Below are 20,013 nucleotides of genomic sequence, written 5' to 3'. Positions count from 1 at the left end.
TGGAATACAGCTGATCACCCCTCTCCAATTCTGCTATGTTTTAGGCCAAGATACATTTCAAACACAGCATTTGTTACATACCCTCTAATATTTTCACAAGACAAGGAATCAGTATTAATTTTTTTATTAGCAACATTTTTATACCTTACATAAAGCTAGACACAGAATATAAGGCAAAATTGAGTTTAGAATTCTCCAATACTACTTTTCTGACTTTAAAAAAAATAATGAGATACCTAGCAAGCGAGGCAATTCCATGCACCTTATTCGCTAAACACAAGTTTTCAAAGCCTTTAAAGTGTTAGTATTCATCATCCTCCTCATCGCCATCATCTCTAGAATCTGTTCCCACTTCTTCATAATCCTTTTCCAGAGCAGCCATATCTTCTCTTGCTTCAGAGAACTCCCCTTCCTCCATCCCCTCTCCCACATACCAGTGTACAAAAGCCCTCTTGGAATACATGAGGTCAAATTTATTGTCCAATCTAGCCCAGGCTTCTGCAATTGCTGTAGTATTACTCAGCATACAGACAGCACGTTGCACTTTAGCCAAGTCTCCTCCTGGAACTACAGTGGGAGGTTGGTAATTAATTCCCACTTTAAAGCCAGTAGGACACCAGTCAACGAACTGGATTGATTTCCTTGTTTTAATAGCTGCAATGGCGGCATTTACATCCTTGGGCACCACATCACCCCTGTACAACAAGCAGCAAGCCATGTATTTACCACGGCGGGGGTCACATTTTACCATCTGATTTGAATATTCAAAGCACGCATTAGTAATCTCTGGCACAGACAGCTGTTCGTGGTAAGCCTTCTCTGCCGATATTATGGGGGAGTAAGTGACCAGCGGGAAATGTATTCTAGGATAAGGCACCAAGTTAGTCTGGAACTCCGTCAAGTCAACGTTCAATGCACCATCAAACCTCAAGGAGGCGGTAATAGAGGAAACAATCTGCCCGATTAGTCGGTTCAGGTTGGTATATGAAGGACGCTCAATGTCCAAGTTACGGTTACATATATCATAAATTGCCTCATTGTCTACCATGAAGGCACAGTCTGAGTGCTCTAGAGTAGTATGGGTTGTCAGAATTGAATTGTAAGGCTCCACCACTGCAGTGGAAATTTGTGGAGCAGGATAAACTGAGAACTCAAGCTTGGACTTCTTTCCATAATCAACAGAAAGACGCTCCATCAGCAAAGAAGTGAAGCCAGAACCAGTACCACCTCCAAAACTGTGAAAGATTAGAAAGCCTTGAAGGCCGCTGCACTGGTCCGACTGCAAATAAAGAAAAAAAAAAAGTCAGTTTTTAAAAAAATAAAATAAAAGTAGATTTGGGTGTTAGAAACTATGAGAAATGGAGTCCGTCACGGAATGTCGGTTCAAGACATACAGATGCTTGGTGCACTCTTGGCATGGTCAAACATTTACACCTTCCCATCCACTTGTTAACAACCCCCCACCCTCTATCTCTAAAGGTAGAGCTGTCAGATGTAAAGTTAGCAGGTGGGAAGGTGACAGTCTCCCTAATGACTGTTGAAAATCAAGAATGGGCATTCAGTACATGATGGCAGGACCAGTTGAATACACCATCTCACTTACTTGTCGTCTCCCCCCCACCCCCTCTGACTTCATAGAGCCAAACAAGGGCAGAGGTATATTGAAAAACAATCTGGTGGGAAGGTGCAAATAGTTTGGCAACACCATGGATGCACCAAGCACCTGTACATGATTTTGACTGTCACCTTTACAAAAAAAAAAAAAAAAAAAACCACTTCAGAAATGAGGGGAATGTGCACAGAGTACTGATTCATTTGAGTAAATGTGTTCCGGAGCAATCAGTGGTGGTCTCAGAAGAGCGGGAGGGGAGAGCTTTTTCAGAGTTAGAAAAACCATAGCATGTGATGAAATTCCAATTTTGGACATATTTATGGGAAATACTTATTTCCTAAACAGCCAAGTCCAGATCTTCTGAAGCAGAATTTCAGTACCAGACAAGACTTAAGTCCAGAAGTGCCCCTGTTTTGTTTTGCTCCCCACAGATTTATTTATTTTTTCTTAAACTGGACAACTATATTACGATAAAAAGTCCAAGTTTTGATACAAAACTAATTGAAAACTTACCATTTTACGTAATCTATCCAAAACACCATCAACAATCTCCTTCCCAATGGTGTAGTGACCTCTGGCATAATTATTGGCAGCATCTTCCTTGCCAGTAATGAGCTGCTCTGGATGGAACAGTGTGCGGTATGGTCCAGTCCTGATCTCCCCTAAGGTGGGTTTCAAGCAGGATGAAGGTAAATTGTTTTATAGTATCTTTTCTTACATACAGAAAATTTCCTTGTTTTGTATTTTACAAGTTAATCATATAAAAAAAAAAAAAAAAAAAAAAATCTATTTTATTGCTTCAATGGGGAGAAACTAAGAAAAAAAAAAAAAAAAAACCCCACACAAAAAAAAAAAAAATTAGTAGATGCAGTTTTAAATCCGCATGTATCTTACCAATAACGCTTGGTTCCAAGTCAACAAGCACAGCTCGCGGCACATGTTTTCCTGCTCCAGTTTCAAAGAAGAAAGTCCCAAAAGATGCATCTGCAATGTTACTCTCCTTAGGGATAATCCCATCTGGCTGGATTCCATGCTCTAGACAGTAAAGCTCCCAGCAGGCATTGCCCATCTGCACTCCTGCTTGGCCAATATGTATAGAGATGCACTCCCTCTATCACATGGAAGACACATCTATTAGTCAAACGCAATATTAAACATTTCCACAATTGGAAGACCACTAGATCCATCCAAATACAGATACCTTTGGGGTCTTGTATACACAGTGCAGTATTTGATATATCCATAAGTGTTGAGCCAGCAGTGGTAGTATCCACTCCTGGCATACAAACACCACAAACTGCCCTGCAACACATCTACTACTGCTTAGAAATTGTCTTCTGATGGAAAGTACCTCCACCAAGTCTTGCTTTGCTCCAATACAGTTTAGGGGGCTACAGCTTTAGAGATAGAGGAGTCTTATAAAAAACATATTCACATTAATGTACACAGAGGTAGTAATAACCCATCATCCAGCCAATACAACCAGCTAACTCACCATGTTCTAAAGCTGTAATGCACCAGTATACCCCCACAAACAGAGAAACCAGTGTGTGCCTGCTCCAAGCTAAACCACTCAGCACATGGCCCAAATAAACCATCCCGGGTGTGGCGAGTAGGCGGGCTCAAGTACTTAAAGTGACCTTATTCAGCAGGAATTAAGAACATGTAGGCTATGTTCACACATTGCTTTTTTGCTCCATTCATTTCTGCAGCCAAAACCTGCTCTCTTGGCTTTAAAAAAAAATGCCTTACAAAAAACAGGTTTTTGTTGCGTTTTTGCAGCTTTTTTTTCTTACATTTTTGGTGCAGATTATATGTCATTTGTCTACATTATAGCTTTGATAAAGGTAGTTTGATTTACTGAAAAGTCGTAAAAATGCAGCACGCATGCATAGTTACATTTTTTGCAGCATTTTTTGCACTTTCTAAATGCTTTCTATGGTGAAAAAATGCTGCAAAAATGTTGAAAGAAGTGACATGCTGCGGTCAGTATTCCAATTCAGTCAGGAAAAAAATCAATTGTAGGCATGAGATTTTGGAAATCTTATAGCTTTTGCTGGAACTGTAAAAACAGCTTTTTATTTGCATAAAACAACACATAAAAAAAGATGTTGCAAAAACGCAAAGTGTGAACATACCCTTATAAATTGTCCAATTTTCATTCACATTGTTATCTGCGTATCCGTATTTTATATTCATGTCACATCTGTTTTTTTTACATCAACATTTTAAAATCTACATCTACAAGTACAGTTTCCTATGTTAATAATGGCAATGTATCCATATGGGATCCAATTATTTTTGCGCAGTCATAGACTTATATAGGCGAATCTCATCCGAAAGACGGAAAAGACTAGAGCATGCTGCAACTTTTTTCACACTGAAACTCGGTCTGTGTCTGAAAAGTTCTATGGAATTTTATTGTACAGATTAATTTTTACCCAGACAGCACACGTCTGTATAGGGCCATGTGCACACTTTGAGTGTTTAGTGAGTTTTTTAACTCAGTATTTGTAAGCCAAAACCAAGAGTGGAACAATCATAGGAAAAGTATAATAGAAACACATCACCACTTCTGTATTTATCACCCACTCCTGGATTTATCTTACAAATACTGATGTAAAATACTGACCAAATACTCAACTTGTGCACATTACCTGATACACCCGTATGAATGAGCCGTAAGGGCTCGTTCAGATAAATATATTAGGCCACGGCCCCACTATCAGTATTTGGTCAGTATTTGGTCAGTATTTTTTCTCAGGAGTGGGAGCCAAAACCAGGTGAGGAACAATCAGAGAAAAGGTATAATAGAAACAAGTCACCAATTCTGCATTTATCACCCACTCCTGGTTTTGGCTTACAAATACTGATGTAAAATACTGACCAAATACTGAACGTGTGAACGTGACCTTACAGTTCCAGCAAAGTGGATGGGATTTATAGAAATCTCCTGCCCACTGTTTTTCTATTTTACTCAGCATAATCTGACCTGCGGTGCGTGTTTTAAATCCACAACATGTAAATTTCTCTTGCGGGTACGCTGAGTTTTCTGTGCAGATTTTTCCCATAGCTGTGCATTACATGCAGAAAATCTATGGGTAAAAAACGCACATGCATTTTTAGTGCATTTCTGCATCGGAAATGCATAAAAAATGCATGTAATCTACATATGACTATGTCAATAAAGTTTTGTCAAAGCCAAAGACCAGGAAGTATAAAAAACAAAGCAGCTTTGTTTAAAACATGATATACCAAGGAGAGACAAAAACATAGAGTCAAAAACATGTTAAAAACGCATGTAAAAACCTCACTCAAAAACGGAATGAAAAATGCAAGTGACCTAATCTGGTGCAGAAGTGGTGCAGAAAATCAGCAACATCAAAAACTCACTAAAAGCCTGAGGCCACGTTCACACGTTCAGTATTTTATCAGTATTTTACCTCAGTATTTGTAACCAGGAGTGGAACAATCAGAAGAAAAGTATAATAGAAACACGTCACCACTTCTGTATTTATCACCCACTCCTGGTTTGGGCTTACAAATACTGATGGAAAATACTGGCCAAATACTGAACGTTTGAACGTGGCCTATGTGTGAAAATGATCATGTGAACTACCACAAACATTGATATTGTCCATGTGTTTTTTCTGTATGTTGTCCGTTTTGTAAGCATACAGCTGATGGACATATGAGGCTATGTTTCCACAATGAGCTTTTGGTGAGTTTTAGGCCATGTTCACACGTTCAGTATTTGGTCAGTATTTTACCTCAGTATTTTTAAGCCAAAACCAGGAGTGGGTGATAAATACAGAAGTGGTGACGTGTTTCTATTGTACTTTTCCTCTGTTCCACTCCTGGTTTTGGCTTACAAATACTGAGGTAAAATACTCACCAAATACTCAACGACTGCACATGTCCTAGTAGGCAAGAGCCTCTTAATCTTAATAAATTTGCTGCATTGTGCCACAGTTTAGAACACCAGTCTTGATGCACAAAACGCTTGTGCCCACTGTCAGGGGCATATGCTTAGAAGGTATGCAGTCAACAGTTTGCACAGTCAGGATGGATGCCGGGGTATCCGTCCACCATAGGCACCCATTGTAAAGAAATGTATACCACACGCAGGGTTGCCAACTATCTATAAGTTTACGGACAGTCCGTAAAGACATGGTGCTTTTTTTCTGCCGTCCGTAATGTCTGGCAGAAAAGGGCACCGTCTGTGATTTTTTTTCCGGAGAAGTTTACTACTGCACATGCGCAAACAGCCAGCGTATATTCCTGGCCTCTTAGTCTGGCAGGACAGTAGGCGTCAGCCTTGTACTGAGCCAATCAGTGGTAAGCGTGGACTTCTTCCTGTCTCTGGCAGTGCTCTTTCTCCGGCGGCTCCATGGCAGGGTGGCCCTTCTCCTCCACAGTCCACTTGCTTATTGTTGTGAATCCCGGGTCTGTCCCAATAGTGTGTGTAATATAATATATACTTTGCTACCTGCTGCTGACTGTGTCTGTATCCAGTATTTCTTATACTGGTACTGTATGCAGCAATTATACCACCTCTGCTGCTGCAGATCATCATATACAGTATGACTATAATATATTAAAATAGTCATATATGATGTTCTTTAGCAGCAGAGGTGGTGCGATTTCTGTATCCAGAACCCATATAATGTACAGTGCAGTTTATTATACAGCTCTGTATATAGAATAGTTATATATGATGTTCTTTAGCAGCTGAGGCCGTGTGATTGATATGGAGGACCCATATAATGTACTATATATATCTACAGATATATTTATCAATCACCACACCATATGGTATAGAGTTCTATACAACTCCAGGGAAGATACAGTACAGACCAAAAGTTTGGACACACCTTCTCATTTAAAATTTTTCTGTATTTTCTTGAATAGGAAAATTGTACATTCACACTGAAGGCATCAAAACTATGAATTAACACATGTGGAATTATATACTTAACAAAAAAGTGTGAAACAACTGAAAATATGTCTTATATTCTAGGTTCTTCAAAGTAGCCACCTTTTGCTTTGATGACTGCTTTGCACACTCTTGGCATTCTCTTGATGAGCTTCAAGAGGTAGTCACCAGAAATGGTCTTCCAACAATCTTGAAGGAGTTCCCAGAGATGCTTAGCACTTGTTGGACCTTTTGCCTTCACTCTGCAGTCCAGCTCACCCCAAACCATCTCGATTGGGTTCAGGTCTGGTGACTGTGGAGGCCAGGTCATCTGGCGTAGCACCACATCACTCTCCTTCTTGGTCAAATAGCCCTTACACAACCTGGAGGTGTGTTTGGGGTCATTGTCCTGTTGAAAAATAAATGATGGTCCAACTAAACGCAAATCGGATGGAATAGCATGCTGCTGCAAGATGCTGTGGTAGCCATGCTGGTTCAGTATGCCTTCAATTTTGAATAAATCCCCAACAGTGTCACCAGCAAAGCACCCCCACACCATCACACCTCCTCCTCCATGCTTCACGGTGGGAACCAGGCATGTAGAGTCCATCCGTTCACCTTTTCTGCGTCGCACAAAGACACGGTAGTTGGAACCAAAGATCTAAAATTTGGACTCATCAGACCAAAGCACAGATTTCCACTGGTCTAATGTCCATTCCTTGTGTTCTTTAGCCCAAACAAGTCTCTTCTGCTTCAGTGGTTTCCTAGCAGCTATTTTACCATGAAGGCCTGCTGCACAAAGTCTCATCTTAACAGTTGTTGAAGAGATGTGTCTGCTGCTAGAACTCTGTGTGGCATTGACCTGGTCTCTAATCTGAGCTGCTGTTAACCTGCGATTTCTGAGGCTGGTGACTCGGATAAACTTATCCTCAGAAGCAGAGGTGACTCTGGGTCTTCCTTTCCTTGGGCAGTCCTCATGTGAGCCAGTTTCTTTGTAGCGCTTGATGGGTTTTGCAACTGCACTTGAGGACACTTTCAAAGTTTTCCCAATTTTTCACACTGACTGACCTTCATTTCTTAAAGTAATGATGGCCACTCATTTTTCTTTACTTATCTGCTTTTTTCTTGCCATAATACAAATTCTAACAGTCTATTCAGTAGGACTATCAGCTGTGTATCCACCAGACTTCTGCACAACACAACTGATGGTTCCAACCCCATTTATAAGGCAAGAAATCCCACTTATTAAACATGACAGGGCACACCTGTGAAGTGAAAACCATTTCCGGTGACTACCTCTTGAAGCTCATCAAGAGAATGCCAAGAGTGTGCAAAGCAGTCATCAAAGCAAAAGGTGGCTACTTTGAAGAACCTAGAATATAAGACATATTTTCAGTTGTTTCACACTTTTTTGTTAAGTATATAATTCCACATGTGTTAATTCATAGTTTTGATGCCTTCAGTGTGAATGTATAATTTTCATAGTCATGAAAATACAGAAAAATCTTTAAATGAGATGGTGTGTCCAAACTTTTGGTCTGTACTGTATGTATATATTATTATGGTGCTGTGTATATAGCAATCCCTGGTCTCCAGGCAACAATAGTATATGCATAGCAGGGTAAACCACAGAGTTACATAGCTCCCTTGGAGCGGTATAGAAAATGGTATATATTCTAAATTAAATTATATTCTAAATTAGAATATATACCATGTGGTCTTTAAGGGGCGTGGTCTTTAGGGGGCGTGTCAAATATTCGTAAAAACTTTAGACCATCCATGAATTTGATCCAGTTGTCCAGAATTTTTTTTTTAGGAGGTTGGCAACCCTGACCACACGGTACACTTTTCTTTGCAGTGGCCCTGTACGCTCCTATAATGTTAAGCAAGCATTATGTAGGTGTAGGTACGTAGACTGTCTTACCCTGTTCCTGCCCCTGAAGACAACAGACGTACTATGTGAATACCGTCGTGCGGTTTTATATGAGTAAGTAATGTGTGTCTAATGTAATGTGATTATAGCATAAGGATAAGCTTAGCACAGCATGGGATATAGAACATGTTTAGCATGTAAATAGGAAATGGTTAAGGTTATGATTAGCCCAGTGGGAAGGCACTAGTGCTGATAAGAAGGGGGGCACTACCTTAAAGGGAATTCCGTGTCAGCCAGTGAAGTGTGGAGGAGAGTTCAGGTTCAGGTGGGGTGGGTTGCTAGGGGCAGCATGGGCCAAACATGCAGGGCGGTGGGTGGCCAAATGGAGATGCCTGATGAACATTCCAACAACATCTGGAGCCTATGGCTCGTGCCAGGTACCATGGGCCTGGTCTTCTGACATCATGAGGTTGGTGGACATGGAGGGCAAGTGGCCGTTCCCGGGTGCAATGTCGAAGTGGATAATAAATCCCTGAGGCTGATGGAGTTAGCGGACTTGGAGCAAGTCCAGAATGAACGTGTGGCAGAACAAAAGAGGAGTTGTTCTAAGGAGTAAGGAAGTCTCAATTGCTCCATAGCTCCTCCTCCTTAGAGGGTGGGGTTGCTCTCTGCTCCTTGCATAAGTTAAGTTATATATTCACTGCTTCTCCCTCCTGTGATCAGGTCACCCCAGGACTCAAACTCACATCTACATGTTTGTAAATTGTTGCTCTACCTAGGAGCCACAGCCCCCAATGATGTAGATAGGAGAATTTTGTAATCTTGACCTCAATTGCAGGCAATGAACCCAGAAGCAGATTATACATGTCCATATAAATATATTGAGTATAATAATGTATTTCTATGGCCCCTGTATACTGAGGTAAAAAAAATATTTTTTTGCTCCTATAAAAGTAGTAAAAATAATAAGCAATTACAAAAATGTATTTTTATTTCTGTGAGTCTCAGGTCTCAAACCCCCACAGCCTTAACATTATAGGCAGGCGCTTAACCTACTGAGCCACAAGCTCTGATGAGCAAATGGAGAGAATTTTGTGTACTTGATCTGTATTGCAGGCTCTGACTCCATAGGTAGATTATGCTGATAGAAATACAGGTGCATCAAACTAAATTAGAATATCATCAAAAAGTTAATTTATTTCAGTTCTTTAATACAAAAAGTGAAACTCATATTATATAGAGTCATTACAAACAGAGTGATCTATTTCAAGTGTTTATTTCTGTTAATGTTGATGATTATGGCTTACAGCCAATGAAAACACAAAAGTCATTATCTCAGTAAATTAGAATACTTTATAACAACAGCTTGAAAAATGATTTTAAAATCCAAAATGTTGGCCTACTGAAATGTATGTTCAGTAAATGCACTCAATATTTGGTCGGAGCTCCTTCTGCATCAATTACTGCATCAATGTGACATGGCATGGCGACGATCAGCCTGTGGCAATGCTGGGGTGTTATAGAAGCCCAGGTTGCTTTGATAGCAGCCTTCAGCTCGTCTGCATTGTTGGGTCGGGTGTCTCTCATCTTCCTCTTGACAATACCCCATAAATTCCCCATCTATGATTGATTGGCCAGCAAGTTTGCTGGCCAATCAAGCACAGTGATTTTGTTGTTTTTAAACCAGGGATTGGTACTTTTGGCAGTGTGGACAGGTGCCAAGTTCTAAACCAGCAGATGACATGGCTCCCCAAACCATCACTGATTGTGGAAACTTCACACTAGACCTCAAGCAGCTTAAAGGGGCCGCGTGCGCCGTCCAAAAAAATCCCCGACCAATGGCCGGAGGACTTTTTTCTATAAAAGGCACCTTCTCCAATATGGAGGTGCCCGTGCAAGGTTGTTGCTCTGTTATACTTACTTTGCTTCAGCCCTCAGGTCCTCTGCAAGTCAGTCCTGTAAGCTAGTCTGTTCTTCAGTCCAGTCTGCCAGTCTGACTACTTTCCAGCCCGACAGTCTGCCTACAGTCCAGTCCGCCAGTCTGTCTATGGGCTCTGCCCGTGTGCTTACCTGGAAGCACCTGCCTGTTACCTGCCGTGTCGGCCAGCCTGCTTACCTGGAAGCACCTGCCTTTACCTGCCGTGCCCGCTTGCCTGCTTACCTGGAAGCACCTGCCTGTTACCTGTTGTGCCCGCCAGCTTGCCTACCTAGAGCACCTGTCGGGCTACCAGCCGAATCAGCCTGCCTGTCTACCCGGACCACCGGTTAGCCGGCCTGCCGTGCTCTTCCGCTGTACCGGTCAGCTCCTGCCTTCTGACCCGTGGGAGTCACCTGCTCTCATACAAGGTTGGTCCCAGAGTGGCACCTGGTCCCTCTGCTCGGTCCCTCCCTGGTTCACGAAGTCGTCTGAGCCGCCGTGCAACCTTGGTCAGGCCGAGTAGATACTTAGTCACGCCCCTCTGGTCCCTCCTTGCACCGCAGCACAGAGGTTCTATATAATATGAGTTTCACTTTTTGTATTGAATAACTGAAATAAATTAACTTTTTTATGATATTCTAATTTAGTGAGATGCACCTGTACACTGCTTTGTACAATGTATGTATTTGTATTCTAGAGGGAGAATAAGAGATTTTTTCATCCTATAAAATTATTAAAAAATAATAATGAAAAACACTTGATAATGAAAAAAATGAAATTTTTAATGCGTTTTTTTTAAGTAATAAACATCAGAAATCAGCAAATATCACGGACATATTTGGTATCCCTGTAATCGTATTGACCCGCACAACGCAGCGATCAGATTATTTTTCTCTATTAAACCCACAAAAAATGTAATAAAACTGTAATGCTGAGGCCGTGTTCACACCTAGCGTAAATGCTGCGTTCTTGCTGCTGCTTTTTTCTGCAGGTGCCCTCACCACACAACACAATAAAAATCTTCTTTTACGTGTTTTCCCCTTATTTGATACGATTTTGGTGCAGATATAAAGCAGATTTTTTAACGCTTTTTTAACAGTACAGAAAAACTTTGATTTTGCGCTTACAATGCATCAGCATTTTTTATGCGTTTTTTTTCAGAAGCCTATAGAGAGAAATGCTCCAAAACATCAGAGCTCAGTAGAGGAGATTTCATGGAATCACATCCACTTTGCTTGGAAATTTAGACAGTGTTCACATGTAGGGTAAATGCTGCGTACTTTCTGTTGCTTTTTTTGCACAAAAATTCTGCTGCGTTTAACTGTCCAAGCAAAGTGAATGTGATTTCATGAAAACTGCGCCCGCTGTGCGCCCTAGGATGCTACTGAACTGTGCGGTTTTGGTGCTTTTCTTTTCTCTTTTGTCTTCTATGTGGAGCCTAAAAAAAACGTATCTAAAAAACTGCAGTTACTGTATGTGCAGAATCAAAGCTTTTCTGTATTATAAAAAACACATTTAAAAAGTGGCTTCACATCTGCACAGAAATGCATCAAATAAGGTGGAAAAGATTGTTATTGTGCAGTCTGTTGAAGACATCTGCACAATATTTCTGCAACGTGTGAACATGGCCTTACAGACACAAAAAAGCCAGATGTCATATAATGACGCTACATAAAGATGAGAAAGTTCTGGCTGCTATGACTGTGAATAAATTAACAAAAATTAAATCCATAGGTCCCAACTAAAGATGACACACAGAAGACGTTGCACAGCCCGGACTAATCAAAAGCCGCACCGGGGACACCGGAAGGTTAGAGATGATCTGTCCCTCTTTCTGTTCTCCAAAAGTTGGGAGGTATAGTATTGCATACGTGATGGAATTATTATCAAGGCATCAGAAACTCCACTAGGTTCTCACACATACTAGAGAAATCCTGAGAACATGATGTGTTGGGGGAGCCACAAGTCCTGGAGTTTGGGAATCATTGCCTTATATTTCATGCGTCAGAAACTAAAATCCATGCTCCATGCGTCTGAGATTCCGCCCACAATAGTGTCCAATGAAGGAACAGATTTGAAAGAAAACCGATTGGCCATTGGGCATCACAGCGGGTGGCATTTTGGTCACATGCAGCAAGATGTAGCGTTTGCGATTATCATAAATTTATCACGTTATTTAGGGTGATTGATGAGTGGTGTAAAAATAAAGTAAAAAGTACAAAAATAATTTTTTCATTTACATCAAAATATAAAGTAATATAAATAACGGTAATTATTAACATATTTGTACCCAAAATCGTACCAAAAGAAAGAAGTTGCTATAAGGCTGTGTGCCCACGATGCGTTTTTTAAGCGTTTCCGCAGCGGCAATTCCGCAGCAGAAACGCTTAAAAAACACTTGGTAGAAGGTCTGCCATGTTCCCCAATGATAATCCGCATGTGCTGTGCACATGCTGCGGAAATTTCCGCTGCGGATTATCATAACGGAAAAAAACGCAGCATTACCAATTATTTTGCGGAAGCGCTGCATTTTCGCCACCATTAACTTGCATTAGAACGCATGGAATCCGCATCACTGGATCTGTACATGCAGATTCTATGCGTTCCAATGTGCGGATGGTACCCGGGTGTGGAGGACAGGAGACTCTCCTCCGGACCCGGGTACCATAGAACCTGTAAAAAAAAAGAATAAAATAAAAAATATTATACTTACCTTCTGATGGCCCCCGGTGTCTTTGTCTTGGCTTGCTGGCAGATCTCGGTGGACTCAAGGACCTGCCATGACGTCATTTAGTCATGTGACGGGTCACGCGACCGCTGACGTCGGCAGGTCCTTTAGTCTACCGCGAGCTGCCAGCAAGCTGAGATGCATCGAATAAAGACACCGGGGGCCATCGGAAGGAAGGTAAGTATATATTTATTTTTTATTTTTTACCATTCTTTAAGGTCACACTATATAAATCCATGCCGTTTGCATGGATTTATATAGTGTGACCAAGTTGTCAAGCAGTTTCCAAGTGATGCTAAAATCGCTCTGAAAGCGCTTGTCAACCCGCATGTGGAAATGCAAGTGAAGAACGCTTCACCTCCGCTTGTCCCTGGCAGGAAAACGCATGTACAATCCGCATGTACAATCCTCATGTACAATCCGCATGTACAATCCACATGTACAATCCACATGTACAATCCGCATGCGTTTTTTTCTGCCAGGGAGATGCAGAAACGCTCAGGAAAAATCCGGAACATTTCTGCATCGTGGGCACATAGCCTAAATGTCAGAATATTTTGAGGCAAAGTGTACATTTACATGTAAGTTTTTTGACCAAGCAGTTGTACTGTGAATTCCAATGAGGTTGTTGACTGAACTTTTTTTTTCCAGACGAATTATGTTAAATAAAAATGTTTAAAATGTAAAAACTTCACAACTCAAAATCACAACAATCATTTTTTAAACCGCATGCGTTTAGACTGTGCACTCAAAAAAGTCACCGCAGCCATAAACAAAGACAATTCTATAGGTTCTTGAGGCCAAAAATGGCCTTGTGTTCAAGGAGTTAAACGGCAGCATTTCACATCAGGTGACATTATCAGGCTGCTTTATATATCATGGTGCAGGGAGACACCTGACTGGTTTTCTTTTGTACTGATAGTTTGGTTAGCTGTGAAGGCTGCTGTGTTGAGGCAAAAAGCCAACGGGAAGATCATGGTATGCAGGGTGTTGTTTTTTTTAAACACATTTACTGAATTGTAGAGTATTTTATTTCTTTTTTTTTTTATGATGGGATCTAAAGTAAATTTAGGGTGTGAAACATGTGCACCCTAATATAAAGCTGAAAGGGAAGTTTCATCTTACACGCTCATGGTGAATCCACAGGCTATGCTATAAATACTGACGCTAACAATGAGATTTGAAATTTTGAAGATGGAGTCCTGATGTACCTTGGTGTCTAGAGATGTAATTGGTATTCCCATTTATTTGTTTGGGAAGCCTGACCATCTCTCCACTGAGTGCAATGGAGACCAATTTTAGAACTAGACGTGGTTCCTGTTTGTGGGGTCTGTATCAACTGATTCTTTCCTCCTTCTCTAAGAGTCATCTAAGTGGTGAAGAGGGTGGGGGATGGAAAACTAATGCTGTGTTTTTTTGTTTTTTTTTTTTGTTTTTTTTTTCCGTTTTTGGAAGTGAAGTCACTGGAGGAAAAAAAAATGCAATTCTGCCTTGGTGGACTTGCAGTTGTTAAATTGCTCATTACACACTGCTGTAACAAAACTGTATCTAATATATCTGTCTCTTATGGAGTTCAGTCTATGGCTGCGCTTGACTATATTACCAAGATGGCAGCCATGGTGACTCATTGGTGCCCTATAATCTCGCAGCAGGCTGATGGGTGCCAGGGTACGTCAGCACTGACATGTTTCATTTAAAGCATACAAGTCAAACTCTGGCCCGCAGGGTGGTGATATTTGGCCCCCAACACCAGAAAGACCACCCCTATGTGGGACCATTATTCTGTATGGAGAACCGTGTGGCCCTCTATGCCATATACTAGTTGACCTGCAACTTTGTCCAAGGTTTTTCATTTTGGTCCCGTGTGTGTGTGTTCGTTCAAAGCTCTGCTCTGGTTGCGTCTGTCAAAGATGAATGCTGGCATGTCCTAGCCTGCATATGGAGAGATCAGCTCCTGAACCCTCTCCACACTCTATAACCCCCTGCAATCTGGCACATTTGAGTTTTCATTAAAGATTAAAAGGTTCTCAAGGGATATGACTTATCCTTAGGGTAAGTTATTAATATCAGATGGGTGGTGAGGGTCCAACACCCCTACTGATAAATTTGCAGCTGCTGAATGTGAACACTGAACAGAGCTGCACTAGGTTGCTGCTGGGTACAACCCAATGCATGAGCTAATGTGCAGTACTTGGTAGCGACTGCTACACATTGAGCAAAACTACAGTGCGATGTCCAATGTTTATATCCAGCTGCTAGCAACTAAGTGGGGGTTTGCCAGGTGTTGTGGACCCCCACGGAACTGATACTGATTACCTCCTCTTCACTGTGTAGATAATCAACAACATTCATGGAGTCGAGGCTTCCTAGACAGAGGAAACTCCACGCTAACTTGTACAAAGAGTAACTGTATCAATTGGATATTGAAGAAATAATTTTAATTCTCTGGTTTACCTACACATCAAAAAACCTATTGATGGAGAATTTAGATTGAGCCCCAGTGGGGAAGTGATGTCTGTAAAGTGCTGTGGAATTAATGGCGGTATATAATGGCAGGTGCAGACGACCATGTATTCTCAGAGAAGCGGGCGGATTATGCGAATCACTCTGATCAGAGTGTAAGCATAGTGGGATCCAATTCTCTTGAATGAAGAGAATTTCTCCATTCTGTCAGTCTGTGGAAATCAGCCTGCAATCAGATGACTCATTGACTTACATGGCAGAGTGCAATCTGAAAATCTGATCACTCTGGCTTGCAGCAAATTTTACCTTGGTCTGAGGGAAAAAAATCTAACATGTGCACGGTGCCATAGACTAACATTGGCCGAGTGCAATCTAATGTCTTGTTGGACTGAAAATACGGTTGTCTGCAACTGCCTTAAGTGAGATGAATGACAGAAGTGCACAATAATTCTGATCTTATTTTGCAGAGGGAATGCATATCTATCCATGTAGGCCAGGCAGGTGTTCAGATGGGAAACTCTTGCTGGGAGCTGTACTGCTTGGAACATGGAATCCAACCAGATGGGGTAACAGAATCTGACAAGTCCAAACAAACCGTAGACTCCTCATTTGGCACCTTCTTCAGTGAGACTGGGGCTGGAAAGCATGTACCAAGAGCAGTGTTTGTTGACTTAGAAGAAACTGTCATAGGTACAGTATCTATTCTTAATTTAAGTGGTGGTCTTTGTTATAGGTTTAAAGGGGTTGCCCACAGGATGGGTTATAACTTGCTGGTCGCTGGGCCCCCCACTTATCCAGAGACCAGGGCTTTGCAGAGCCCATCTGGCTGTAGCAATGGTTGAGCATGCACATGACTCTTCTGTTAGTTGTCTATAGAACTGCCAGAGATAGTTGCATGCTGTACTCAATCTCAATCAGTCACGTACTGTGATTGAAGACCATGTAGAGCCTTGGTTTTTAGTATCAGTGGTGGTCCCAGTCATAGGGATAGCTGATGACATTCACTCTGTAGAAGCCATTAAAAAATCAGGTCTAGCTACTACAGTATATATTCTCATTATAAAAAAAAAAAAAAAAAAAATACACATTACAGTTAAAATGGTCTGGATTGATTAACTATTACTTACTTTTGCACCACTGTTAAAGTTCATGCAGTAAAGTGGAGTAGTTGATCATATGAGAGATGTATATTTACAGTGGGGGAGGCAATGCCAGAAGAGGTCACCACCATGAACAGTAAATGGGCAATTGGTAGATCACGGTGTTTGATATAAGCTGTTTACTAATTTGGAAGTTGAAATGGGCCCCTGTGCAATCGTGCCAATTCTATGGCCGTTCCTAGATATATGGAGTGGAGTAGCTGAGATGAGGAACTACTTAACTTTTGATTAACTTCAACAATCTAGCAATTTACTTTCTAGATGAGACGAGGACTGGACCTTATAAATGCTTGTTCCATCCAGAGCAGCTTATTACCGGAAAAGAAGACGCTGCTAACAACTATGCTCGTGGTCACTATACAATAGGAAAGGAGATAATAGATTCTGTGCTGGACAAAGTCCGAAAGCTGGCAAGTACATTCACAATGTTGAATTTGGCCACTATTCGTAGTCAAAGTAAAAATACAGTTGCAATACCATATAAAGCCTGCGAACAAGTGTTGCTGTTCTATATACAAAAAAAGAGTAATTGGGGTCTTCAACCTACTATACTAGCCCTTATGTCTCATCCTATTTTATTTTCCTCTCCCTTCTGCTCCCCTGACCATGCCTTATCGCTAGATTATATGCCTTCAAGGGGTGATCTCAAGTTTATCCCCCAATTCCAGAAGGTGATAACTTTCTGATTGCTGTGGCCCCCACTGATCCTGAGAGTGAATGGTGCAGGTCAATCATGTGCAAGCGCACTACTTCTTAATGGGAGTGTTGACTATTGCTGATCTGTTCAGCTCCTATTAAAATGAATGGAGAGGCAGTGTGCATGATGGTCTTTGGCTCTATTCATCCAGGGCTCTTTAAAGCCCTGTCTCTTTGGATCAGTGGGGGGCCACAACAGTCAGAGCTCCAGCAATTGGAAAGTTATCACCAATCCTGTGGATGGGGGAACAATGTATACCTTTTGATGTATGTTGGTCTTGACTTTGATACTCAGTATGCATATCAAGCAGGCCTCTGATATTTTTTTTCCCCCCACTTTATCTTGCAGGCTGACCAATGTAGTGGTCTTCAAGGCTTTTTGGTATTCCACAGTTTTGGAGGTGGCACAGGCTCAGGCTTTACTTCACTATTGATGGAGCGTCTTTCTGTTGACTATGGGAAAAAATCCAAGCTTGAGTTCTCAGTATATCCTGCCCCCAGAATATCTACTGCAGTGGTGGAGCCATACAACTCAATTCTGACAACCCACACAACTCTTGAGCACTCAGACTGTGCCTTCATGGTAGACAATGAGGCAATTTATGATATATGTAACCGTAACCTGGACATCGAGCGTCCTACTTATAATAATCTTAACAGATTAATTGCCCAAATAGTTTCTTCTATTACGGCCTCTTTGAGATTTGATGGTGCATTGAACGTTGACTTGACGGAGTTCCAGACTAACTTGGTGCCTTATCCTAGAATACATTTCCCGCTGGTCACTTACTCCCCCATAATATCGGCAGAGAAGGCTTACCACGAACAGCTGTCGGTGCCAGAGATTACTAATGCGTGCTTTGAATATTCAAATCAGATGGTAAAATGTGACCCCCGGCGTGGTAAATACATGGCTTGCTGCTTGTTGTACAGGGGTGATGTGGTGCCCAAGGATGTAAATGCCGCCATTGCAGCTATTAAAACAAGGAAATCAATCCAGTTTGTTGAATGGTGTCCTACTGGCTTTAAAGTGGGAATTAATTACCAACCTCCCACTGTAGTTCCAGGAGGAGACTTGGCTAAAGTGCAACGTGCTGTCTGTATGCTGAGTAATACTACAGCAATTGCAGAAGCCTGGGCTAGATTGGACAATAAATTTGACCTCATGTATTCCAAGAGGGCTTTTGTACACTGGTATGTGGGAGAGGGGATGGAGGAAGGAGAGTTCTCTGAAGCAAGAGAAGATATGGCTGCTCTGGAAAAGGATTATGAAGAAGTGGGGACTGAGTCTGTAGATGATGGTGGGGAGGAGGATGATGAATACTGAACAGCTTCAACTTGATATTTTGCTAGTCTTAATGTTAAAATTCAATTGCCTGTTGTACAGAAGTTATATCTAAAATATTTAACGGCCACTATCATGTATGTTTTAACAATGGTTTCAGATGTATAAAAGGTCTTGTGTATCTACTCATGTCCTGCTGAATACATAGACCTCATGATGATCTTGTATTGATTGACAGCATTTATTTGTATCAATAAAATGTGATGCATCAGTCTGGCATTCATTAATCTGATCACGTGTCCTTTCTGTAAAGGCAACTGGATGTGCAACATAATGGGCTTGGGAAGGCATGTAATGACTACACACTAAAAGGTCTTTTACACGTCCCTGTTTCTAGAATGTGTGGTGCCAGTTTTCACATGTACTAGACACTTACAAACATAGACCCATTCAAATGAATGGGTCTGTGCACATGTCAGGGTGTCCATGGGCAAAACTCGCATATGTCCGTTTTTTGCACGCCGCAAAACATCCAACAAGCGTACATACTGACATCTGTGTGACACGTACCGGCGCCTGGAAATCAGCGGTACAGTTTACACTGTTCCCAAGCACTGGGTGTGGAAGGAATCTCTCATCCTTGTGCTGCAATCAGCATGAGCAAGGGACAATGTTGAGTAGTATTCTATGCCTGATGTCTTCAAAACCTATAAGAATAAAAAACAAAACAAAAAAAAACAAAAAAACATTTACTCGCCAGGCTTGAGGCAACTGCACATGCTGAGGAGAATGACTTGCTGCAGCAAGTGGGCCCCTGAACTGTGCTGAGCTCATTGAGCAGTGAGCAAAGTTCAGGGACCTGCTTGCTGCAGCAAGTCATTCTCTGTTCCCCAGTGTGTGCAGTCTCCTCGCCAGGTCAGTAATTTTATTATTTTTACAGGTTTTGGAGCAATTGGGAGAATACTACACTCAACATTAACCCTGGCTAGTGCTGATCACAGCACAAGCAGGGGTCAATGATGAGAGATTTCTACAGCACTTGTGAACAGTGTAAACTGTACTGCTGATTCCCAGGCACTAGTACGTGTGATCCTGCTGAAGCACATGGTTTCCACACAGGTACACATGGACACGGATATCTCCAATACTGGCTTTTCTAGTACTGGAAATATCAGGATGTGTGAAACAGGCCAAGAGAGCTGAAAATGGTATGGTTCAGTAGGTAACATTTGTATGGTTGATTGTGTTTTTTGTTTTTTTTAATTAAACTTTTGGCTCGGACTGGAACAAAACATTCAGTTTTTTCTAGCGTGTCTCGCTCGTGCACTCTCATGCTTCAACGTCTTGGACCGGATTGTATGAA

General features: G+C 41.5%; 2 protein-coding genes across 2 annotated transcripts; one reads left to right on the top strand and one right to left on the bottom strand.

Moving 5' to 3' along the window:
* Positions 1-301: 301 nt before the first annotated feature.
* Positions 302-2,717, bottom strand: LOC141165104 (tubulin alpha-4A chain-like). The gene is made up of 3 exons (XM_073650740.1): positions 2,507-2,717; positions 2,126-2,274; positions 302-1,279 (listed from the first exon to the last, which is right to left on the bottom strand). The coding sequence occupies exons 1-3, from the start codon at positions 2,679-2,681 to the stop codon at positions 302-304; spliced, it is 1,302 nt and encodes a 433-aa protein (XP_073506841.1). The 5' UTR covers positions 2,682-2,717.
* Positions 2,718-16,018: 13,301 nt separating this feature from the next.
* Positions 16,019-18,692, top strand: LOC141165103 (tubulin alpha-1B chain-like). The gene is made up of 3 exons (XM_073650739.1): positions 16,019-16,199; positions 16,931-17,079; positions 17,715-18,692. Exons 1-3 carry the CDS (start codon positions 16,019-16,021, stop codon positions 18,690-18,692), a joined length of 1,308 nt encoding a protein of 435 aa, XP_073506840.1.
* The last annotated feature ends 1,321 nt before the right edge of the window (positions 18,693-20,013 follow it).

The sequence above is a fragment of the Phyllobates terribilis genome, unplaced genomic scaffold (genome assembly GCF_046119375.1).
Source record: "Phyllobates terribilis strain yellow unplaced genomic scaffold, ASM4611937v1 Scaffold_11__3_contigs__length_659146591, whole genome shotgun sequence".
Classification (NCBI taxonomy): Eukaryota; Metazoa; Chordata; class Amphibia; order Anura; family Dendrobatidae; genus Phyllobates; species Phyllobates terribilis.
This window is presented reverse-complemented; position numbering and strand designations above follow the sequence as displayed.

What these genes read in the sequence shown, in the direction of transcription:
- LOC141165103 (XM_073650739.1), top strand. Translation starts at nt 16,019, where the DNA reads ATGGGAAACTCTTGCTGGGAGCTGTACTGCTTGGAACATGGAATCCAA. An exon ending in CTTAGAAGAAACTGTCATAG is followed by an intron (nt 16,200 to 16,930) that starts GTACAGTATCTA and finishes TTTACTTTCTAG; the next exon opens with ATGAGACGAGGACTGGACCT. An exon ending in TGGACAAAGTCCGAAAGCTG is followed by an intron (nt 17,080 to 17,714) that starts GCAAGTACATTC and finishes TTTATCTTGCAG; the next exon opens with GCTGACCAATGTAGTGGTCT.
- LOC141165104 (XM_073650740.1), bottom strand. Translation starts at nt 2,681, where the DNA reads ATGGGCAATGCCTGCTGGGAGCTTTACTGTCTAGAGCATGGAATCCAG. An exon ending in CTTGGAACCAAGCGTTATTG is followed by an intron (nt 2,275 to 2,506) that starts GTAAGATACATG and finishes AACCCACCTTAG; the next exon opens with GGGAGATCAGGACTGGACCA. An exon ending in TGGATAGATTACGTAAAATG is followed by an intron (nt 1,280 to 2,125) that starts GTAAGTTTTCAA and finishes CTTTATTTGCAG; the next exon opens with TCGGACCAGTGCAGCGGCCT.